This window comes from Rhamphochromis longiceps, linkage group LG17, assembly GCF_057381845.1.
Source record: "Rhamphochromis longiceps isolate RC_006_pf linkage group LG17, R_longiceps_female_GT1.1, whole genome shotgun sequence".
NCBI classification, from domain to species: domain Eukaryota; kingdom Metazoa; phylum Chordata; class Actinopteri; order Cichliformes; family Cichlidae; genus Rhamphochromis; species Rhamphochromis longiceps.
The window spans coordinates 8752390-8777246 of record NC_140573.1 but is presented as its reverse complement, the minus strand read 5'-3'; the positions used below and the strand labels follow the sequence as shown (position 1 = coordinate 8777246).

The following is a 24857-nucleotide window of genomic DNA, read 5'->3' as shown; positions in this document are numbered from 1 at the left end:
TTAAATGGGATTATGATGTCCTGGGTGTAGAAACATTTCTATGTCTAATTGGATTTTCTGAGGCTACAACGGTTGTGTTGAAACATGATGTACAGGAATGCAGCAATCTGGATTTGATCGAGCCTCGAACCAATTGTCTTCCCCACGTGGCGAGCAGATAGCGGTTTGGATGACGTTTAACCACCTGGCAGACAGGCTTCATCTTGACAGCAGTTTGAGGAAAGGCTCTGTGTGGGATGTTGATGTACCCTGTTGTTTCAGCTCGGCCAGTGGACTCTGGAGTTTTTGGGTGGGGGCAATGGGGGAACATTTTCTATCTGTGCTTTCCCCCTTCTTTCAGTGCATCATTTTTCATGTGTCCACTGTTAAAAGCCTCTTTTGATGGAAGGCATGTGATTTGTGTGTGTCCTCCTGCGATACCACAGCGGAGCCTCAGCATCAAACACTGACCTTAAGGGGTCCAGATGGACTTATAGTTTAAGCCACATGTCTTTGATGATGCAACATAGACAGTATTCTGTACTGCTTATTACTGATTTTGTGCATATTGGTCAGACCGACACATTGATTGTTTTTAGTGGTTGGTTCTTTAATTCTTTTAGGTTTGTTTTTCAGTAACATTATTGCTCTCAGGCCTTTTCTGCAGACGAGTGGTGCAAAATTCTGGATTTTATTTTGGTTTTGTATCCATCTGTATTCACTATGCTTTTGTTGGTTGCATCAGACATTGCTGCTACCGAGCAAATATGGTATTGCTTCCACTATCTTTAGGCATAGAGGGGGAAAAAACCCAGAGTAACTTGTAACTGCTGTGTCTGTGGGAATAGTATAGCACGTATGCTCTCACACATACTTGTGCATATACAAATTGTTGTCATCACATCAGTGCTTCTGACTATTACTGCAGACAGGGTGAAAGCTACCTGAGCAGCCTGTCTGCTGTTTGGTCCAGCCACACTTTCTGGCCAGTCTCCCCTCACCTCTGTCAATTAGAGTGGATTGACTGTTGGGGCCTGGCAACCCAAACCGCTGCAAAACAACTGGATACTCTGCCAACACTGCTTATGTTTCTCATAGGGTTGTGGCAAACAGGAATGTGCTGCATGTCAATACAATGTCAACAATGGATCAGAAATATTTTGTGCAAAACTGCCATTCACTATCAAACAACAATGGACTCATATTACAAGTACTACGTGTGTGTATTTGTGATACATATTTGTGATTAGGGATGGGTATCGTTTAGGTTTTATCCGATACCGGTGCCAAATCGGTACTTTTGAAACGGTGCCGGTGCTCAAACGGTGCTCAAACCGGTGCTTAAAGAATGGAGAACACAAAATTGGTCCAAAAACCTCTCATGTTCAGCTGTTTTTTGTAAAAATATAACAATGTTAGCCTTTTCTGCAGCTATGGGGCATATATGGTATCACTCTTGGCTGGAAGCAGTGCTTAAACAATGGAAAAAAACACAAACTTTGTCCTAAACCTCTCATGTTTAACTGTTTTCCACTTTTTCTTTGGTCATTTTAGCCTTTTTAGCCAGGGTGAAGGGAGTATCTGCCATCAAACAAGAAGACAGCCGCATGTAGCTATGATGATGTTTGCTAGTTCACCTTACATGCATTAATGTAATAACGTGGTTAGCCTACTCAACGTAAATTAGCTACTCACGCAGAGAAGAACGGCTGCTGCCACCATCATCCGTCATCATTTCTGCTACACTGGCAGGGCTAGGGGCCAGGACTCTCCTCTTCGTGTTTTTGGGGGATGTTGCATAACAGGCAACCCACCCGCAGTAGATGTGCTCGGTGTGAGGTCTCGCAGCAAGCTATCAAATACGGCGCATTTCTGGGCTTTTAAAAAAAACGCTATGCGTCGCCAGGTGTTTCATCGGATTTGAGGTGTTACCTCCTTTGACAGTATCACAGTATCAGCTTAAAGCACTTGTTGCAGGCTGCTGAGTTTGCATATTTTGCTGTGAAGTACAGCCAGACTTTTGACCGCTTCGCCTTGGACATTTTTAATCTGTAGCTCTGCTCTAACAGAACGTATGTACCTGGCCCCGCCTACTATCCTCGGAAACGTAAAATGATTGGCTAGAATCTAAAGTGTATCACAGCTCAGGAAAAAAAAGCACCGAAATAAAGCACCGAAATGTGCGCTGCTTTTCGGTCTGGTTACTACCGTTTATGTCAGAACCGGACACCGGTACCCATCCCTATTTGTGATACATAAATTCCACTGTGTCCTTCTCTTCGCAGGGAGACCCAGGGCCCGAGGGACCACGAGGACTGCCTGGTATGGTGGGACCTCAGGTGGGCCTGATATTTGCTTCTACCATTTTTTTACATCTTAGGAGAATCCTAAGTGATTGAATGTTAAACTTTTCCTTCCCTTTGTTCCGCTCCCTCTGCGACAGGGCCCAACAGGACGAGCCGGCCTGCCTGGATTGAAAGGTGATAAGGTGATCTAAATATTTATATTATTGCAGTGCATCTGTGTGTAATGTGTGACTTGGACGTACTATATAAGATCCTTGTGACATTTTGCTAACACATCCAGCAAACTCAGTCCTATGTATTAGTGTTTAATCATTTTTTCATGTTAAACGCTGATATTGCTCCAGTGGTTCTTTACAGACTCTTCATTTGCTTTCACGACATTGAACTCAACCTATCAAACTAAATTTTGATAGTGCTGGTGCATTAAACAGCCTCTGTATAGTGTGTGCCGTTTTTTTGTTTGTGGTTTCTTCAGATTATTGCGGCAGTGCAGTGTTGTGTTATATCTCTGTTTGATACTATGAAATCTAGGGTGAAACCGGACAAAGGGGCGAGCCAGGAGAGATGGGGTACCAGGGGGATAAGGTAAGCGTCCTTACAAAGCATAGCACGCCATGTGACCATGCAATGTGTGTATCTGCTGTTACCAATAGGTTCTACCTGTGTTTGCTCCATTACGGTACATAGAGATTGATTAAAAAACAAGAAAAGTCAACCACAGACTTTGTGAAATCAACTCAAAAATGGTGTGTGTTTGTCTTTCAGGGTGCTGCTGGTGCTCCTGGTCTTCCTGGGCCCAGAGGGAAACCAGGGCCACCGGTATGTCTGTGTGAGTGTGTCTGAGTGGGCAAAGTTATTCATGCTTGGAACATGTATTTGCATGTTCGTGGATGTTTTGCCATGCTTTTTGGATTCAGTTTATTTAGTCATACTCAGAAAACATTACCTTTATCTTAGATTTTCTGGGAGGGGAGATTCAGTGATAGGAGATAAATGTGAAATTAATGTCTTTAAACAGCTCTGGGTTTGCTTATCAGCACAAGCAACCATTAGAGCAAATTAATCTCTTTTAAGTTAAAACATTACAAATTCCCTGCAGGATGATATCTAAACAAGTCACGTAATGAGAATAATGACATTGTTAGCCCAGTGTAAAGAGGAAAGAAAAGACAAAAAGCTAACATGTAGTTAGCAGTCTACATGATTAAAGGGTTTTTGCTATTTCCTGTCATATGTATACTGTTACAGTGCTGGATAATTATATTAAACACAGCCAGTGCTAAATAAAGAGGTTAGCATGTGTAAACGTAATCCCTTTGGCTCAATCTTTGGTTTCAGGTGGGTTTTTTCAGCTCTTGTCTCTTGCCAGCCAATCAGAGATAAGTTGTGGTTTCAGCAAACTGCTGCATCTTTGACTTACTAAGAACTGTTACTGAAGCGCTTAGAGCGATTATTCCACACCAAACCCAGACTGGTGCCCAGCTGTCTGTAATATTAGTGTGTTAACATAATGGCAGGAAAGTTGCACAAGTTAAACGGCTATCTGTAGTGAATCAAAGCAAAGAAACAAACATTTAAAATGGAGTGACAGAAACTGCTTGGAAAATCTTTTGTCAACCACAGATTAGCAAATATGAAGTAACATTATTAGTCTTTATTGGCTAATTTTTTACTTTTTACTTTCTTTTTTTATACCCTGTCCTGTCTGACAGTTATAGCAAGCAGAATCATGATCTGAGTGCTTTAGACTCTCTGTAGGATCCCCTTGGTGATCTAACATTTGAATACATCATCAAAGTGGTGTCAGTGACTTATTTCGGGATTATATCCGCACAACACAAGAGGAGCAAATTGTTCATGTCTTTCTTCTCTTTTCGTCAGGGTAAAATTGGAGAAATGGGTGTGACTGGATCACCTGGGCCTCCAGGACCAGAGGTAAGGCATACATGGTTGTGCATTTTTTCATCACAATTTTCTGACAGATACTTACCAATGCATATTAACAAATATATTTCCTCATATGTGGAGTCCCCCAGCACTTAATCTTGGACCAATTTTGTTTTCTTTATACATGTTTCTTAATAGTTTCAAAGGAATCTCTTACCATTGCTATACAGATGGCACACAGTTGTACATTTCTGTTAAGCCCTAAAACCTTAACAGCATCTCCCGTCTCAGTGAATGCTTCTCTGCCATTTCTAAGTGGATGTATTCAAATTTCGTTCATCTCAATCCTGGTAAAACAGGTTCTTGACAGTTTCTCTAAGGAGATCAGTCAGCAACGTTAGAAATCTGCATCTTTGCACATCTTTGAACGACGTCTGAGTTTTGCATCTTGCATCTCAAATCTCATCCAGTCATGTTTCTTTCATTTAAGAAATGTTGCAAAAATCAAAGACTCATTCTTTTATCTGGAGCTTTTAATATACACTTTAATTTTCTCCCACCTATTACTGTCAGTCACTTGCATCTCTCAGTCCTCCAAAGCTCCTCTCCAGATGGTGCAGAACATAGCTTTTGTTAGCAGCCTTGCTGCTATCTGACGCTCACCAATCACAGCTATTATTGCTTCCGTTTGCTGGGTCCAAGTGACATTCAGAATCCACCTTAACATCAAATTATTAACATATAAAGCTCTACATTGACTGGCTCTTGCTTATATCAGAGCGACTGACTTCTTATTTTTACAGGTTAGTTTTCCATTCATATTTTCCCATTTATGTATCTGTATGTTGGAACATGTATACTTATGGTTAGCTTTTATTCAAACTGTGACACACTTAGTAACTCTGTGTTTTGAAAATTATTGTACAAATAAATTATTATTATTAATATTTGTTGCGCTTGCACGAAATAAAGGGGAGTCAGAGGCAGCTACTGTTAAAAACATGATCTTCACTGAGGCCAGTATTCAGCAGTCCAGTATAAAGTATAAGAAGGTCAGAGTAAAATGTTTCAGCTTTTGTCTTCTTAAAATATTGACTGTAGTATCTGACAGCATTTCTTTTTTTCTTTTTTTTTTGCTGTATTTTGGTTCAGTGGAGTATGCTGACTAAAGTAAAGACAGATTGAGGTACAGCTACTTTCCTAATAGAGTGTGTAATGCAATGGACACGTTGCCAAGAGAGTGCTTCTTTTATGGCTGCTCCAAGTCAAACTTATGATAATGCAAAGACAAAGACAGCATAGGGGGATAAGGTAGCAGGTAGCAGATATAGGATTTAAGCTAAATCCATGTGGCTGTAAAATAAGTATTTTCATTCACGGTGCATATACTGCAAATGCTGGCTCACCTTAGATTCGAAGGGATTGTTATGGTTGTTATTCCGTTTGCTTTCACACCAAATTATCTACCAATTTAGAAGATAATGAACAGCTTAATATAAATCTTAAAACAGAAACGGATGACTTCACAGAGTCTTATACTGCTGAGTGTGTCTGTGTGGGCAAAGTCGCTCATATTAGGTACATGTATTTGCATGTTTTGTCATTCTTTTGTTCCTTTTTTGGGCTGAGTTTATTTATTCATACTCAGAAAACATTATCTTTGTCATTCATAATCCCTGTAATTGCTAAAAATTGTAATTTGATGTTGATTTGAATTATTAAAATTAGCTATAGATGCTCTGACAAATAGAGACTGAATTGGTTTTTTTGTCATGGAAGAGGCAAGTAATTATTTTACATTCTTTAATTTTTTAAGTCAATAATCGACTTGCTTTGCTTAAAACGTTGTTGTTGGGGTTTTTCGTGATAACTGTATTAGTAGTAGTTCCATTAAAAGCTTAAAAACAAGCGTTTTACTAGAGAGAAAGAGCAGCAGCGTGGGATTGTTGTTGGAGCTTTTCGCAGGCATCAACTCATCTGACTACAGTTTGTGGTTAAATTAAAAACTCCTGAATACGTACTTGGAAAATCTTCTCTATGCTATGCTAGCTCTCCCACTAGCAACAACATAGCACTGAACTGAATGTAGCACATTATCTTGCTAGCCACAAGCGTTTCTAAGTCAAAACTATTACATTTCCACAATGTTAATATGTCCTTAAAATTTTCCTGCTCTGTCATGGTCTGCCAGCACTCTGTCTTTAGGTGTTATGCAGAATATCTCACCTTCTGTTAAAGTGTTTGTTAATACTGCACAGTATGTGAAACACATCGACAATGTCAAAGTCAAGCTGCCCAGAATTGCTACGTCATCAAAGGTCACAAAGGCTGCAGCTCGCAAGCACATTTTATGAGATGAGTGATTGTGTCATGGCAGGCTTGCCTGAGGGAGAACATTAGCTCAGCAGCAATCCATCATTATTTTTATACAGTTCTGTCTTATACAGGTTAATGCAGAGGAATCAAAACATTTGGCTTAATAATAATGTTCTATAACAATATTCGTTCTCTCCTGAATTTGCAAGGGGTTTCCTGGGGACATTGGAGCGCCGGGCCCAAACGGACCACCTGGTCCAAAGGTACAACGGCATCTCTTTTTCCACTCTCTCGATCCATCCACTCATTCATTAATTTCATCCAGTCATACATTCACCTGTGTTTCAGGGTTTGCAGGGTGAGAGAGGACCCCAGGGTCCGCCAGGGCCTAAAGGAATACAGGTGAGACAATTTGACACCTAACTTATCTTTCCAGGTTCTCAATTCACTCAGAGAAGAGAAGTGGAAACTATAGCTCACTGAGGAATTTCCATTTGATCAGGCAAGATGAATTAGCACACTCCCTCTCATTTAACATCTATTCATATTTCACAGGTATAGCTCAGATCTCAGTTTTTTTCCCCCTGCTATATCTCTCAGGGCATGTTCCACCAGGTGAAGTCATGATTCACCAACAGGTGCTTATGAAAACAAGGCTGAAATGTTTTCCAGCCCTGTAAATAGAAACAGAATCCACTGGAAAGTGTAGAGCAACACACAGTTTTCTATTGTGCTTAATGTTGGAATATTGATCTGGCCTCCATACACAACGGTGTAGAGTTGGCTAATGTATTCTTCTGTCACACACGGCAGAGTATGCAGACAAAGGTTGTTACTGGTGGTGGTCAGAGGGCCCGGTGGCGCCTGTGTCCGGCAGCCTCGCCTCTGTCAGTGCGCCCCAGGGCAGCTGTGGCTACAATGTAGCTTGCTATCGCCAGTGTGTGAATGTGTGTGTGAATGGGTGGATGACTGAATGTAGTGTAAAGCGCTTTGGGGTCCTATGGACTAGAAAAGCGCTATACAAATGCAGGCCCTTTACCCAAAACAATGATGTTGAGAAATAACAAGATATATACATTTTTTCTCTTTATTTGAGTAAAATTTAAACCTTTTCATATCCAGTTTGCAAGACCTTGTAAGAAACTAAGATGGACACTTTATTAGGTACACCTGTTCAGCCTCTCATTGAAGTAAATATCTAATTAGCATGCCACACAATGCTTTTAGAAATGTAGGCACAGTAAAAACAAAAAACCACTGAAGCTCAAACTGAGCATCAGAATGAGGGAGAAGAGTGGGTTAAGGCCAGATGAGCTGGTCTAAGTATTTCGGAAACTGCTGGGATTTTACACACTATGGTTTGTAAGAAAGAAAAAAGAAATCTAGTGAGCGGTGGTTCTCCTGCTGACATCAGACAACTGCAGAATCATCAGATTTTCTGTAGGTGGTATGACCGGGAGTTTTGCTGAAAGTCTGAGGTGTACAGAGTAAACAGGAATTAAGTAAGCACAGCCCCCTGTGGAGTTCCTGTACTGTAGACAAGGGAATGTGCCGACATCACCAATTCAGACAGAATTGCCTTCATCTGTTAGCGATAATGGATGCTCAGAGGGGAAATGTTGCATGCAACAAAAAAACATGGGTAGGAGTAACACAGTGCTACAAGATGACCCCAGAGTTGCTGGCACAATGCTACAGTGGAAATCACTGCACAGGGACGTTTGATCATTAATAAGGGTTTTCCACTTTTTAAAGGTTTGATGGCTCACTTTTGATTGAACCTATGCTTAAAAAATGACTATTAGTCATTAATCATGATAATAATAATGTTAATAATTAATAAAAAGAAGCCCTGAACCATCATGGAGCTGAAATCATTTACCACTAAGAATGGAAAAAAACTCTCCAATTGTTATCCTTGCACATGCTTTCTAAATTTTGTTAAAAGAAGAAGTGATACATCAGTGTGCTAAACTTCCTGGTATTATGTAATATAATAAAAATATAAGTTCTAACATCTGTTTGTGAAGAGACATAAATGCTTTATACAATTTTCAAATCAGTGTAACACGTTTTTATTTACAGCTTTTCAGAAACATGCCTTTGGAAACTTTTGATTGAACAAACTTTGTTTCTGCAGGGCGACGAAGGACCACTCGGCCCACCCGGCGGGCCAGGCCCTACTGTAAGAATTCCCAAATTCATACACTGAATTTGCACTCAGCCGCACACGTACAGTGGGGCAAAAAAGTATTTAGTCAGCCACCGATTGTGCAAGTTCCCCCACTTAAAATGATGACAGAGGTCAGTAATTTGCACCAGAGGTACACTTCAACTGTGAGAGACAGAATGTGAAAAAAAAATCCATGAATTCACATGGTAGGATTTGTAAAGAATTTATTCGTAAATTAGGGTGGAAAATAAGTATTTGGTCACCTCAAACAAGGGAAATCTCTGGCTCTCACAGACCTGTAACGTCTTCTGTAAGAAGCTTTTCTGTCCCCCACTCGTTACCTGTATGAATGGCACCTGTTTGAACTCATCATCTGTATAAAAGACACCTGTCCACAGCCTCAAACAGTCAGACTCCAAACTCCGCCATGGCCAAGACCAAAGAGCTTTCGAAGGACACCAGGAAAAGTATTGTAGACCTGCACCAGACTGGGAAGAGTGAATCTACAATAGGCAAGCAGCTTGGTGTGAAAAAATCAACTGTGGGAGCAATCATCAGAAAATGGAAGACATACAAGACCACTGATAATCTCCCTCGATCTGGGGCTCCACGCAAGATCTCATCCCGTGGGGTCAAAATGATCATGAGAACGGTGAGCAAAGATCCCAGAACCACACGGGGGGACCTGGTGAATGACCTGCAGAGAGCTGGGACCAAAGTAACAAAGGTCACCATCAGTAACACACTACAACGGCAGGGAATCAAATCCCGCAGTGCCAGACGTGTTCCGCTGCTGAAGCCAGTGCATGTCCAGGCCCGTCTGAAGTTTGCCAGAGAGCACATGGATGATACAGCAGAGGATTGGGAGAATGTCATGTGGTCAGATGAAACCAAAGTAGAACTTTTTGGTATAAACTCAACTCGTCGTGTTTGGACGAAGAAGAATACTGAGTTGCATCCCAAGAACACCATACCTACTGTGAAGCATGGGGGTGGAAACATCATGCTATGGGGCTGTTTTTCTGCCAAGGGGACAGGACGACTGATCCTTGTTAAGGACAGAATGAATGGGGCCATGTATCGTGAGATTTTGAGCCAAAACCTCCTTCCATCAGTGAGAACTTTGAAGATGAAACGAGGCTGGGTCTTCCAACATGACAATGATCCAAAACACACCGCCCGGGCAACAAAGGAGTGGCTCCGTAAGAAGCATTTGAAAGTCCTGGAGTGGCCTAGCCAGTCTCCAGACCTCAACCCCATAGAAAATCTGTGGCGGGAGTTGAAAGTCCGTGTTGCTCGGCGACAGCCCCAAAACATCACTGCTCTTGAGAAGATCTGCATGGAGGAATGGGCCAAAATACCAGCTGCTGTGTGTGCAAACCTGGTAAAGACCTATAGTAAACGTTTGACCTCTGTTATTGCCAACAAAGGTTATGTTACAAAGTATTGAGTTGTATTTTTGTTATTGACCAAATACTTATTTTCCACCCTGATTTACGAATAAATTCTTTACAAATCCTACCATGTGGATTCATGGATTTTTTTTTTTTCACATTCTGTCTCTCACAGTTGAAGTGTACCTCTGGTGCAAATTACTGACCTCTGTCATCATTTTATGTGGGGGAACTTGCACAATCGGTGGCTGACTAAATACTTTTTTGCTCCACTGTAACTCATGCTAAGCCTTTTGTAGGTGGTTCATAAGGATGAATCACCTCCGACTGGATGGAATAAAATAAGCTTTGCCATCATTCGATCAGCATTTATACTTACGTTCACGTGTATGTGTCTGTCGACCTTTAGGGGAGACCTGGAAGGAAAGGCCACATCGGTGAACCTGGCTCCGAGGGTTTACAGGTGAGATCCCATCACTTAATCACCGTATACGTAAGTGCATGTTTGTGGCAATTTCAAATGCCACATGACATCATCATCTCACTGAAAAATCGTAAGTGTTGTAAAAATGGCGTTACATTGTAATATAGTCAACTGTAGACTTTTTCCCTACTCTTTTATTTTTTATTGGCTGTAATGTGGTATAATAAATTTAGTATTATGTACATCAAGATTTTATTGGTCTCATGCTTTCCTCCCCTTGCGAGGTGCTTATTGCCTAGACTTATAATGCTGTAAACATGCCCTTAATTATGAGAGAGCTGCAGTTTATTCTGGAGTTTGTTTTTCTCCAAAAAAACATCATCATACATGATGGCAATCATACATGTAGTCCCATGGTCTATGTGTGTGATCTTTTTTGTACTTGTAATATCCTGTGAGAACCAAATCAGTGATCTGTTTAACTACAGGAAGCTAACCAGCACATTGTCTGATGTTTACTGCTTGCAGGGAGAGAAAGGGGACATGGGAAATATTGGAAAAGTTGGACCACAAGTAAGTTTCTTTCACACCTCTAATGACATTAGCTAACAGACGGTGTACTGTGGATTAGTAGTTTTCCATTGGATCCCTTTATAGAGAGTGCAGGGCTGTGGTATAGCTTTTATTAGATTTATACTGATGAAGTGCTTCCAGTAAATTAACTGTTCTCTGTGGCAACTGTGGAAGTGGTTACAGGAACACATTCTCATGCATCACTATTTTACTGACCTACTTTTGAGGCTAAGAAATTTTGGATCTCTCTTCTTGCGATCCAAATACCGTACTGTTTTTAAATCAGAATTGGTGGAACTTCTCAGTAGAACAGATATCCTCTGTGGAAGTGATCTCATTTGTGTTGTCCATTTTTTTTATGGCTCAAAGCCTGTAAAAGCCTTTTTGACACGCTGTTGTGCATGAATCATACTTACAGAGAAATTGTTAACACAGAAATGTTGGACTGTTTATCGATTACCCAAAAACATCTGTGTCAGGACTGGTTGTAAAGAAATCAACTAACTGCAAAAATCACACTTTCGTGCGTCTGTCTTTGGGTTTTATACTTGACACAGATACTGTAGAGAAATGCCGGGACATAATTGTAAGATTCTCGTACGCACGCAACTGTTCTGACCATTCAAAGTATGCTGGTCTTTCCCAGAGGCCCCTTAATGCTAATATTTGCATTCTGTGCATAGTGGAGGCAACCAAGTGGGACTGCTGGACTTTGTTGCAGCACTGCACATATGAGAGCAGTTACTGAGTAGAAGGGCCTTTGAAGCCAAACAGGAACCATGGGGCTCTGCAGAGTGGAAAAAAAAACCCTCTAAAACATATGGAGGGTCTAATGAATGCCATTACATCACTTTCCAGATAAATTAGATATCTAAGATGCTTAAAAAAAAGAAAACTTCCAAGCCCTGAGTCGATCCAAAGGGGTTTCAGTCAAACTGTCTTCACTGAGTGCATCTATATCACCCTAAGGCAGTGGTGTCAAACATAAGGCCCGGGAGCCAGAATTGGCCTGGCAAACACTCCAATCCGGCCCACTGGATGGATGTCTTTGGAAAATGGGAAGGAAGGCTTTTAAATGTATTTTCATAAATTTTACAGCCTGTCCTATTGATAAAGAACTCCTCCACAGTCATTCATAGTACAGTAATGAAGTAACAGACAAAATTACAGTTCCTGTTTTTTTAGTATCTACTGCAGAAATGCGGGGGTTTATTTTATTTTTTTATTACTTTCTATCCAAAGTAAAATAAATCAATAAAATAGAACATTTTCTATAAATTAAATAAAAAAGCTGCCAGAACCAGAGGTGGGACCAAGTCATTGTTTTGCAAGTCTCAAGTAAGTCTCAAGTCTTTATCCTCAAGTCTCAAGTCAAGTCTCAAGTAATGTCAGGCAAGTCAGAGTCGAGTCTCAAGTCACTGGTGTAAAAGTCCGAGTCAAGTCACAAGTCTGAAACTTTGAATTTCAAGTCCTTTCGAGTCTTTAAAAAAAAAAACGAAAAAATAATGTTGCAGTTATGCTAAATGTAAATATTAGACCATGTAATTTTAAAATCTGTGTTTTTCTCAACACATGACAAAATAGTGAACTTAGAAAATATACACAAATTGTGAAATTGCACCTCTTTAAAATGCAGCTCAATTAAACCTAGCTCCAAGAATAATTTTCACCGACAGTTCTGAGATAAGCTGCATGTTATTCTTGGATGCGGTTGTAGGACCGGCTTTAAAATCGCATGACAAAAATATCATACACATTAAAAAAAACTGTATCACCAACATAGCCTGGACAACATTTGCTAGTTAGATGAAGTCAGCTATCTCATCTTAGCATATTTATATGCATATTTATAATCATACGGTTCTTGGAGTGAGTGCATACACTCATGAAGTTTAGTAACTTCCGGTCACTGCAACAAGCCCAGGTACAGTTTACCGACAGATGGGTACAGGACCTTGAAATGCACCGTGTAGAACGAAAGACCATCGTACGTATCATAAGTTTACCAGTCTCACAAATTGTCGTCATAAATACACATTCCTTAACCGTTTATTAATAGGACCTTTGAGCTCAACGGTAATTAATTAGTAGTGGAAATAATTTCTGGTAGCATCACAGAAATGTAGCAGTGACAATAATATTGGATGCTGTAATCGTACTGGGCAATTAGTGATACAAAAAACCTGTTTTATCCTGTGAATAAAAGTATGTGTTTTTGTCAATGCACCATAATAACAGAAGCGAAACGCAATATTGTGTCAGGACAATTCACTATTTATGCACAATAAATAAAGGAGCATAGCGCGACAATTTCTGTTCAGCGCCAGACTTGCTTGTAACCTATATCACCAATTATGTTATGAAAATGACGTATTAACTACTAAAAAACACTGACCTTCGTGTAAATGCTTGGAGCAGACTAACCTGTGAGCTGGAGGGTTCTGGGACGTTATATTTGATCTTTGAATGGCTGCAATCCAGGCCATCCGTCGCATCTTTGTTACTTCGGAAACATGGCTTGAACAATTTCTCTTCAACGACGTAATCCGATAACAACCGATCTCTTTACCCGTCGGCTTCCCGTGGCTGTCATGCGACCGGCTATTGCAGTTAATAATACAACAGCTTCTTGACATTTTTGTGTTTCTTTTTATCGCTGTATAACTGATTTTAATTGAAAGCCTGCGTGCGCTAGTACCGCTTGCCACGAGTTCCCAGAATCCTTTGCGGTTCTACCCGTGAATGACGTCACATTTTCAATCTCTATATAATATGCATGTTAAATTTTATATTTGGGGTAAAATATCAAGTCTTTTCAAGTAAACCGGTTCAAGTCCAATTCAAGTCCCAAGTCATTGGTGTAAAAGTCCAAGTCAAGTCACAAGTCTTAGAACATTTTTTCAAGTCAAGTCTAAAGTCATAAAATTAATGACTCGAGTCTGACTCGAGTCCAAGTCATGTGACTCGAGTCCACACCTCTGGCCAGAACTTTTTCTGTAACTTTACATGTGCAGTTAGACTATTTTACACAGTCAAAAAGGAGTCTGGGCTGCCTAACATTAAATTGGGCTGCATGCGGCCCATCATGTAAAATGAGTTTGACATCTATGCTCTAAGGCCTCCCATAAACTGTTCTCAGTTTAATTTTGAGTTTTTAAGATCATAGTTTGGCTGATTTGAGGTTATCTGCTGATTGTTCTGTTTTCATCTCAGTCTCCACTTCACAACTAACTTCACCTATGTTTTGTGCGTGTGTGTGCGCGCGTGTGTGTCACTGACTCAGAGTGTACTCACATTCATTTAAAGATCCTTCTTAAAAAGAATTTCTTATTAAAATCTAACTTTGGCTGTATTTCCTCCTTGACTGTAAGGTCTTATTAATGCTGTGGCTCAGAGACCAAATGGCCTTAAAAACATTGCCGTTAAAGCTCTCCTGTCAAGGCCTCACATGGAAAAACTTTTGAAGCCATGTCTTTCTGTTAAGTGATACAGGGCACCACAATATCCTGCTTCACATCCCAATTAAGAGATTTGAGGTCAATTTAAAGCCCCCCCCCACCCCCCCCAGCCCCCACCCCAAGGTCATAATACGAACTTTCAGGCTGTTAGCCTGTTAGGCCCAGACAAATGGAGAAAAAACATTTTAAAAAAAGTGTCTGTCATCATGGTCTGTTTCTTGTCTGCCACTTTGGTCTAAGCCTCGGACTCTCTCCTTCCTCTACATTTAGAGGCATACATATATGTGTCTGTACGGTGAAAGTAAGAACAGCACTCCCAAAGAGTCTGTGTCAGTGTGTTAACTGTGTCAGTCATGGGAACCACACAACAGCCACAGCAGCAGACTGACCACAATGGCTTTAGTGGTTGGCCGGCGTGTTCTGCTGTCGGGCAATCGTTTGAATTATTACACAGAAATCTGGTGTTGCAATGCATGCACTCTTAATCCTGAGGCTTCAGTCTGATTTGTGATAATTGCACATCTCACATCGTTCCTTCCTGTTTATTCTCACTTTACATACTCGCATATTTAGAAACCCGAGGACAAACTTTTTTTCTTTTTTTTTTAACTGCGCTTTTCTGCCAGAATGTCAAATCAGCCACTGAGACATTTTGCCATTTTACTCCAGATTATCCAGTGAAGCAGCTGGCACCGCTTCAAACTATAGCACCCCCACCCCCCACTCTCCCGTCCCAGCATGACTAAACTGGAAATGGTTAAGCTCTTCTAATAACTTCCATACTTACATTTTCTGGTGGTTCCCCCACAAGGAGTCATTCGCAAAATAGCTTTTCTTGACGCTGAGTGCAGTGTGAACGTAGTACGTGAGCCACTGCAATTGTGCGATTAAAAAATGTGTTATTTGTTACTTTTTTTTTCTTTTTTGCCAGACAACAGTTTAGTTTCAGCAGTCACAACAAGGTTGCAGCCATTTGTTCTGGCTTTGTTGAATAACGGCCCAGTATCAATACCACATGGGTTGTGAAGTGGATTTGGAATTAATATTGTTATAGCATGGTTACTGGCACATATTGATGTGTTTACTTTTCCTTTGTTTCTCTCAGTGTTTTTAGTTAAGCACTATTTCCAGGAAAAACTCGTGAAAGTCGAGATGGTAAAAATGATCTTCACCCCTTCAGGTTTCTCTTCATCTTTGCAGCACCTGCATTTTTGCTTATGTAAGCATTAGATTGTAATTTATGACCTCTCACATTCCAGGTGTCATGACTAGTCGGGAAGTAACCCTTAGATGAATGAAGATTGGGTTTTTGCGCAGATATAACTTCTCGTGATGTGTTTCTGTTTAACGCTATCCCTCTCCTCTCCAGGGTCCAGCAGGCCTGATTGGGATAGCTGGGGTGATAGGAGTTCCTGGTGAAAAGGTGAGGTGTGTGTTTCTCTGTCATTAGGCTGTCAGACAGCATGAGCTGCCTGCCTGTCAGTGGCAGACCTATATAATTAGGCCATGGCTTGAGGCCCACGAGCCCCAGAACACGTGCTTGTATAAACACTCAACACTCTCACATCCTCATCCATAACAATATTGTCAAATCCACATCACCACTATTTCCTTTAAACCCTCCTGCACTCTGCCGAATGTCAAGCTATAATGAAAGTGAACATTTGATTACAATACTCTTTAGACAAATTTGCTTGTCTACGGATGTTAGAAACTCCCAAAATATAATTGTTTCTGACACAGTGCTTTTTTAAAAGTTCTTTTTCCACCTCAGCTTATGCCGAGTAAACGTGCACAGCATTACACACCTTTTTAATCTCTGTACAGTAAATTGTTCCCTCCCTCTATCTCAACCTGCAGCCCCTTTTCCTTCCTATCCAGAAGGCCCGTTTGTCAGAACATGTTCTTGTGGTGGGAAGCCATCTGCTTGTCAGATTCTTGCTTGTCCTCCTACTCCTCTTACACAAAAATCCTCCTCCTGGTTCAATCTGTCATCACCAGCTGTATCCTGACAGCCTAAAAATTCTTTTCACATTATAGATATATGGATAATATTTGTTTAATACTGCTCTAAGTATTTCCAAAACAGTTCCATACGAATAGTCTGATCCCTGTGTGAGACAAGGTGGAATAACAAGTGTTACAGAGGTTAAAAAAAGCCCTTGGAAGCTTTACTGATCAGCTGGGCTTACCTTTGGCTTTTATTATACTGTGCAGAGGGCCAAAGACAATATATATATTAGTATCTGCTATTTGTACACCACTGTCACATTTACCTTCTACACTTAAAGAAGCTCCTCTCCACTTTCATGGCTTTTATTAAGTAGAAATGTATGTGAATGCGTGTTGAGGTTTTAGGTCATGGTTTAATGATCAACTCTTCCTTTTCCTCCAGGGTGACCGGGGACCACCAGGTCCAACAGGTCCAGCCGGAGAGAAGGGGCCCAGGGTAAGTGCAGTCACTCAGGATATTCTGCAGCTCTCCGTTTCTTGTCTGACAGCTCACAAACCTACGGTAAAAGGGTTAATAGACTAAAACAGTAAACTAATGGCTAAAGATGATGAGTTAAATTCGAACCACTAAGCGATGCTGGCTGTAAGCTTTGGCAGATGTTACATGTTTTAGTTCCTGGAAATGAAGGCAGACCCTCTAGAGACCCAAGTTCCAGATTACTCCGTGTTGCAACTTCTGAAGGTACAAATGTTTGCAAAATAGATCTTTCCACAGTGTTGTTATTGAAGGTGTTTGCATAGTGAAACCTTTCACTGTAAATTTGCAGTAATATACTGACAGCAGCACAATATAGAGTATTGCTGCAAATAAACGTGCAGATACTATATTCTTGGAGATTACGAGAATCTTTTAGCTCTTTTAGACACCTATCTAATCTCTAGATAGGTAATATTATCGAATGTACTGAAGGATTAGTTAGAGCTACCCACAGGCATGGAGAATCTGACCAGTGTAGCAGACCACTAACAGTCATTCACAGTTTGTACCTCATTGTAACACTAAAGAGAGCCAAAACCTAACCTAGCTGTGTATAAACTGAGTAAACATAGTGCCCATTGATTGTGGGTTACTGAGACTGAGTAAAAACAGTGTCCAGTGCAGCAGTGTTTCTTATATGTGCTGTAATGCTGCATGAATCTTCAAGAGAAGCTGGCCTACATCCTACACTGTCCAGGGGCCTTGGATTGACTCCATGTCTGTGGCTTTGGGCCCCAGGCCTGACCTAACTAATCTGGTGGCAGTCAAAAGGCTAGCGTGCACATTTGGCTAAGAAGGAGAGAGATGTTTGTGAGCTGCGAGAGGGATTGCAGTGATTTGTGTGAACCAGTTGGTGGTGTAATGTAGCCACATTAACGAGGAGTGGAGGTTGAGTTTAGAGGCTTGTGCTGTGTAATCATCACAGATTACAATGATCTTATCCAGAAATTCTGTTTCTGTTCAAAGACAATTTGCAGGATTAGCATTTTCTGGAACGTGTTCTAGTCTTTAGTGACTTTCTTTGACTTTTGGGTGTTATTCCCTCATAGATAATTATAGGAAAATACTGTAAAATGTGGGTGAGAACCACAACACCGAACAGCCTGGAGCCCATTCTAAGACAACATAATATGAAACACAGTTCTGTTCACCGCTGCCCCAGATTAGCTGCTGATCCCAAAGCATAGTGCAGATAAGCCTGGATATTTTATGTCGTGTTACCGCTTTTACTTTTTAAAAATGATATCAATAAAGAGTGACATGTTTTCCCCTTTCTTTTTGGTGTCAGGGTTATCCAGGGTTGCCAGGGAGCCCAGGGGACATCGGCATGCAAGGTGCACCTGTAAGTGGAGCAACAAAAACATGCAGGATTTTAACCTCATGCATACCTCCCTATATGTGTATTTTTTGTCATCAATTTCCTTTGCTGAGTACTTTTTGCTCCCTGTGTATTAATGAATCTCATCTTCTGTACCAAGTGTCTCGGCTGGATGTCTGTAAATACCTAAATTGCAAGATTTTCTTGGGCCCTTAAACTGTGCTGAAGGATCACGCTCATCTTTGTAAACACCCAAAGTTTATGAGGGCTATTTGATACATCAGTTTCCCCCATTCTCACAATTTAGCGTGGAGCAGTAAACAGTGCGTCTAACTGGCTGAAGATCATTTCCACCGAGCTGTTTGTGCAGCATGCCGTAGGTTCACAGCATTAGTGATGATGTGGTTAGAAGATGCATAGTTATTTTATCTAAATATTATAACCATAACTCCACCAAATATTATGAAAACCTTCAAACTTTATTCTTATTTTTTCCCTTCTTCTTATAATTTCCTGGTCTATGTTCTCACTAATTTCACTTCTATATCCACACTGTTTTTTTTTCTGACAGGGTCCACCGGGACCGAGGGGTAGTCCAGGCATTGCTGGGCCAAAGGGTAGAAGGGTAAGAGGAGACTGTAACATTTGGGCACAAGCTGCATCAGTCCCTTAAAAAAAACTTCCCTCATCAGACCTTTGGTTTGTCTGTTTCACATCACATCTTCTTTCCCATAAACCAGAGCTTGAAGCAATTAAAAGACATGTGGATGTCGTTCCACATGGCCCAAGCTTCTTTATAGGTGCAATTACAACTGTTTCACAAGCACCATGAATCTAGTGTTAGAAGACATCATTGTAAGGTCAAACCAGTGAGGTGATTTAATGCTGGTGGGACATCGTGTGGCAGAGAGAAGAACAACACCTACAGGTGGCAAAAGAACAGTTTCTGGTTTCTGTGCTTGTGATTTTCTAAGAATTTAAATTCTGCAGCAGCAGAAATTAAAGAGGAAGCAAATTTAAATCCTGAACCAACTTGGCAGATATACATGCCACGGCATGTCCTGCTATCTTTTAATAAGATTACTGCAGTCCTGTGGTATTAACAGAAATCTGTTTGCCCTCAAAAAAAAGATTGGATTTTTTATTTGATTGGAAACAAACTCTTTTGTTTTGTATCTTGACATTTAGAAAAGTCCCCGAAGAATCGTTTAATTGTTAACACATAAGCAGCTTTTCCAAATTTCCAAATGACTCAATGGTGTTTAAATCAAGACTGAGGTTGGAGAGGTGAACAAAAGGAAAAAGAATATAACGATAAATCCTACAAGGAAGATAAAAGAGCAGAGTGACACGAGAGGCTCAAGCAAAATAGCAGCAGATTTGTCCTCAAAGGAAGAGATATAAAAATAAGACTCAATGGAGAGATAAGCTGAAAGGTCTAAAAGCATGGACAGGAGCAAAAAAAAAAGAGGGGGGCTGAGGGTGTCGGTGTTATAGATCGTTGTCTCTGTATGGTGGCGCTACAATGCTGTGAAACCCCTGAATCTCTGTGGGGGTGGGAGGCTGCTACATCAGGCTGGAACACCTCCCCAAACAGACAAACAATACAGACTAATTACTTTGCTGGTGGTGCTGTTTCATTACCCATAGTTGGCATGTGAGAGCTTAGATGCTCAACGTACTGTTCTTTCTTTGTTGAGTGATGTTCAGTGGTGTGGCTCGTCTTGTTTTTGCACAGGGACCCCGAGGTCCAGATGGCCCACCGGGAGAACTGGGTCCTGAGGGCATCAAGGTAACATCATGGTATAGATATAGTAGGAAATTGACACTAATTCCTGTGTGTTAGCTGAGGCTTTATCCTAAATCTCGTTCCAAACGGTGGTATGTTTTTCAGGGTGAAAAGGGGGAGATCGGACCTAAAGGAGAGCCAAGCTTAATAGTAAGTAGTCTTTAGGTCAACGTGTTTTCACATCTGTATAAGAGAGAAACAGGGAATGCTGTGTGTTTTACATATACTTGAAGGCCTTTGAGTACATTTACGTAGCTTAATTTGTCTGAAGCCAAGAATAATAAAAAAAGTCATAAAATATGCGTCATCCAGCTTCATCGGACAAGCCAACAAGCACGCCCCCCTTCTTGAAGATGCACATTCACTTCGTGGAAAGGTCACGAGTGCGTCTGATTTCAAACAGCATCAAGAACAACAACGGCTTGCCCGGTGCACAAGCTCCATCAGACTTTAAGCAGTTTTTATCTTCAGAGGGAGGCTTTGGTCTAGTTGCAAATGTATTGGATTAGACGCAAATGTAATTCGCCTGTGCTGCTGGCGGTCTGTAGTAAAAGAAACCTGATCTCAATAAGCTGAAGAGTAGCAGGATGAAAGTAAACATTTGGGCTGTTTTGCGCCATCATGCAGTTGAAGATAAATGAACAACACATTTATTTATTCCTCCTGCAAAACACTCACATTTTTGTCTTCATATGGGAGAAATTCCCTAAAACTCGATGTTTGAGCGGTCAATGTCAAACATCCGTCTTTCTGCTGTGCGGTAGTAGCTGGAACTGCATCACCATCAGACATGGTAATGGGTTTGATTTGAGTTAACCTAACGTATTTCAATACACGTTAATCATTCATATGTATATTTTTCTTCTTGAAGGGCAAGGCTGGAAATCCAGGAGAGAGAGGCCCTCCTGGGAAGCCTGTGAGTAATATTTCTTTCCTTTTGTCTCTTAAAGCTTTTTTTTTTTTTTTTTTTTGAGAAGCAACAGTGTAGAATAGTACTTTAAAGCTATCATGAAGAATCTTTTTATTTGCACTAACAATACACACTCTGCGCTCTTCATCAGCATGTGATGATGCGCTCCTTGCTGCTCGTCTGGCATGACTTCAAGGTTTCGCACGTTGCGCGGTACTAAAATTATTATGTCTCAGTTGCTAACACAATTTCCTTCTTTTATATTTAAGAAATAAGGAGTAAATCTTCACTACTTTAAGCCCGTTTACAGTGTTCAAAGTCCAAATAAGACATTCATCCAGACCTGTTTCATTTCATTTAATCACAGCCATCCATTTTCTTAACTGTTTATCCAGTTCGTGGTTGCAGATTAGATAAGGGTTTATTAAGAGAAATGGAATGCACCTTTCTACTCTGTTTCATCACTCAAAGTGCTTTGTATAACATTGCTCAGTCACCCATTCATTCCAGCACTTTTTTCTATGTCTGAGTGCTCGCTATATCTAACATTCACACGTTCACACTCCAGTGAAAGCATGGAGGGCAACTCAGGCTTCAGTATCTCACCAAGGATACTTTTAAGCATGCAGAGTGGAACAATTATACTTCAGTGTTTTTGATCAAAAAGCTGTGACCACAGTAAATACTCAGTGGGATATTTGAACAAATAGATGCAGCAGGTCACGCCACAGTCAGACTTTTGGCAGATTTTAGGAGCCCTAGGTTGTTGTTTTTTTTGTTTTTTTTTCCAACCCTTTTTTGGTCTTTACAATTAATTATTGATCAAATGATGAATTGCAGTTTTGATGCATTGCGAAAGGCTGCAATAACTGATCAACAGATGGCAAAAGCATGTAAACAGCAGAGATCAGTGGCACAATCAAAAATGGCTCCATGTGGGCTGGTTAATTATGGAGTGATGATCTTCACAGCAGTCATATCTATCTGTCTAGCTCGCTACTCTCTCTCTCTAATATGTATGTATGTGTGTATATGTAGATAGATATAGATATATATGCTGTTTATCACCTTCATTTCTTTTCGTGCTGTTGTTTGGCTTGTCTTCATTTACCACTGACAAATGAGCTTCTTTACTTGCCCACAAATCATGTCTTGGCTGAACATTTGACGCTTTGGGATTGTTGGTAATCATTCTTATCAGACAAACACCTACAAAGACGCGTCTGGGCCTGCGTTCTCTCTCTCAGTCAGCCATCGGTACAGTGAAACACTCGTTCAGTACATTCGTGCCATCCTTTGGACGGGACATCAAGCACAAACTTGGGACTTGTTTCAACCTGTGTGCTTTCCAAACACAGCTTGCATCCTCACCTCACAGCGAGGAGTTTCTGCTGACAGTAGCTTTTGTCCCACTGTTGCTGCTACTGCACTCTTTTAAAGGAACTTTCTCTACCTTTCCTTGCTGCTGCCAAAGATGCAGCATTGTTTCAATTTTTCCAACTCTGACGTCTTAGCGCCATCTTGTGCCCAATAAAATATCTCTCAAAACTTGTAACTCATTCTAATTCCTATTTTCTCTGTGCAAAAAAAAAAAAAGAGAAAAAAGAACCAATTGAGTCATAGCGAGAAAACGATGCTATCTGTGATGTCATGTCCCATGAAGCTCACAGTCGAAGGCAGTTCTGTTAAGTTAAAGCAGCTGACAGTGGTTGTGACTGCTGCTCATAAATCTTTTTGTGGTCCACGCTCTTTTTTTAGCCCATTACTCTAACTGGCTCTTGTTTTTAAACAGTAAGTGAACTTTAAAAATTGTCATTGGCTTTTGTGCTTTTTTGTACTTCTCCCCTTAGTTCATTTCACTCACCTCGTGTACAGTTTGAAAACATATTTTTCCCTTGTGTCTAACCTTTTCAGTAGACGGAAGCAATGCTACAGAAGCCCTAAATTAACAGCACTGGGAATTAACAAAATCATTTTTTATGTTTCTGTAGTGGTTAAACCACCATTGTGCACAAGCTCTTTAATCAAAATGATAGTAAATGGTAAATGATGTTATTATTTCTGGATTAAGATGCCAAATTACAGTTATGTTTCCATTCAGGAATGCCAGTAAATGATTTTTAGCGGTTGAATGTCCTTTTGACTGGGACTATTGGACTTTAACCAGCTATGCTGCTCTAAATTAATATCCAAAGGACTTACCTTATTGAATTAAATAGTAAATTGACTTGTTTGTATAAAGCACTTTATACCTCATGTCTCATCACATACACACTTTTTTTTGTGTCTAAATACTTTCTTCGATAAGTGCACGAGAAGTAACTCAAGGTTCAGTATCTTGCCCAAGAATACTTTGGCACATAGACTGGAGTAGCCAGGGATTAAACCACCAACCTTTAAATTAGCAGATGACCTGCTCTGCTTCATGAGCCACAAAACTTCTGATGTTGCAAATTTAGCTCACAGGCATAAAAACAAATGCCATTGGTCACATAATTGGAGTGTCTTGGCTATACAATGTTTGGACTACGACAAACAGAGTCTCATCCTGGAGTTTCTGTGTTGTGTCTGTAGCTGTCAGGCAACCTTGAAATATTAAACTCAGCCATCGCGTGTGTGTGGCCACACGGGAAATTGTGGTGATAATGATGGTGGTGTTGGTAATGACGAGAAGCCGTGCATGACTTCTGTTAACTACACAGGATGTTTGAGTGAATCACCACTGAGCTCATGATTATGTTTCCAGGGAAAACCAGGTATTCCAGGCAGCACCGGGGAGAGGGGAGCCCAAGGTGAACCAGTAAGTATGTGCTTTTTTCCTGCTGCATTGATGTGGTTGTTACAGGAAACTGCAAACAAACCGCATGCTGTGAAAAACACCTTCAGCAGAACATGTAATGACAGCGGGGAGAACGCGCTCGCCCGTAGATGCTCGCACGAGTTTCGCGAGGGAGAAGCTGTTACAGTTTAAATCACACGAGAAGCTCTGATCTTAGCAGAAAGAGAATCATTTCGGGGGAGGGAGTATATATTTGATATTCTTTATTTTCTTCCCTCTTCTGCTTTCACCACACCTGAATGCTCCCCACCTTGTGCCTCCCTTTTTGGCTTAGTCTTCAAATTCTTAATTTGCCTGGAACTCCTTCAGTCCCCACAGGGGCAGGAGGAATGTCAAACAGTCAGATACAGATATTTATAAGGGTGAGAGCTTTCTGTAATGCTAGATGCTCGGTTTATGTTATAGGTCTCATCTTGTGTGTTTGGCTGGTCTTCAGTCTTTTTATTTCAGACTCATTCAATCTCATCTCTCAGTTCTTTTTCTAGACTAGACATATAATTAAAAGTTGGGGCATTACATGCTAGAATTTTTTATTATATCTATTTTGTTCTATTTTGTTTTAAGTTCCTGATGTAGAAGTTAATGAGATTCCTGAATCATTGTGTTTGTGTGCTTTAGCCATGGTGGTTCTTTTTCTTTCAGGGACCCAGAGGACCTGCTGGAGAGGCTGGACCTGATGGAGAACAAGGACCTGAAGTACTTTACATTAAATGCTCATGATGCTTTATTGATTATGAGTATTATTTGACAATCCTATCCAAATGTATACAAATGAAATATTGCCTATGGTTCTCTTTCCCATCATTGTAGGGTTTACCAGGCTTAGAGGGAGAACCAGGTGCCATTGGAGAGCCAGGGGAAAAGGTTTGTACTGTCTTGTTATAATTCTTGAACCTTTGCCTTCTTCCTGCTCCACTAATTTGCAAATCAATGGGCACGCTCATTGAAAGTGAAACAGCGGGTGATGCAAATATGTAAGTGTGTTCTGACCTCCAGCCAG

The 24857-nt window shown here is 40.7% G+C and overlaps 1 protein-coding gene across 1 annotated transcript in view; it reads left to right on the top strand.

Annotated features, from left to right (window-relative positions):
* col24a1 (collagen type XXIV alpha 1) overlaps nucleotides 1-24857 on the top strand; it is an 88219-nt gene that overhangs the window by 43134 nt on the left and 20228 nt on the right. The window contains exons 15-34 of the mRNA XM_085387357.1: nucleotides 2265-2318; nucleotides 2423-2467; nucleotides 2817-2870; nucleotides 3051-3104; nucleotides 4167-4220; nucleotides 6698-6751; nucleotides 6837-6890; nucleotides 8629-8673; nucleotides 10465-10518; nucleotides 11008-11052; nucleotides 15880-15933; nucleotides 16906-16959; nucleotides 18290-18343; nucleotides 18891-18944; nucleotides 20058-20111; nucleotides 20214-20258; nucleotides 20980-21024; nucleotides 23765-23818; nucleotides 24500-24553; nucleotides 24668-24721. Coding sequence (XP_085243483.1) covers nucleotides 2265-2318; nucleotides 2423-2467; nucleotides 2817-2870; nucleotides 3051-3104; nucleotides 4167-4220; nucleotides 6698-6751; nucleotides 6837-6890; nucleotides 8629-8673; nucleotides 10465-10518; nucleotides 11008-11052; nucleotides 15880-15933; nucleotides 16906-16959; nucleotides 18290-18343; nucleotides 18891-18944; nucleotides 20058-20111; nucleotides 20214-20258; nucleotides 20980-21024; nucleotides 23765-23818; nucleotides 24500-24553; nucleotides 24668-24721 — 1035 coding nt within the window. The remainder of the gene's footprint in view (nucleotides 1-2264; nucleotides 2319-2422; nucleotides 2468-2816; nucleotides 2871-3050; nucleotides 3105-4166; nucleotides 4221-6697; nucleotides 6752-6836; nucleotides 6891-8628; nucleotides 8674-10464; nucleotides 10519-11007; nucleotides 11053-15879; nucleotides 15934-16905; nucleotides 16960-18289; nucleotides 18344-18890; nucleotides 18945-20057; nucleotides 20112-20213; nucleotides 20259-20979; nucleotides 21025-23764; nucleotides 23819-24499; nucleotides 24554-24667; nucleotides 24722-24857) is intronic.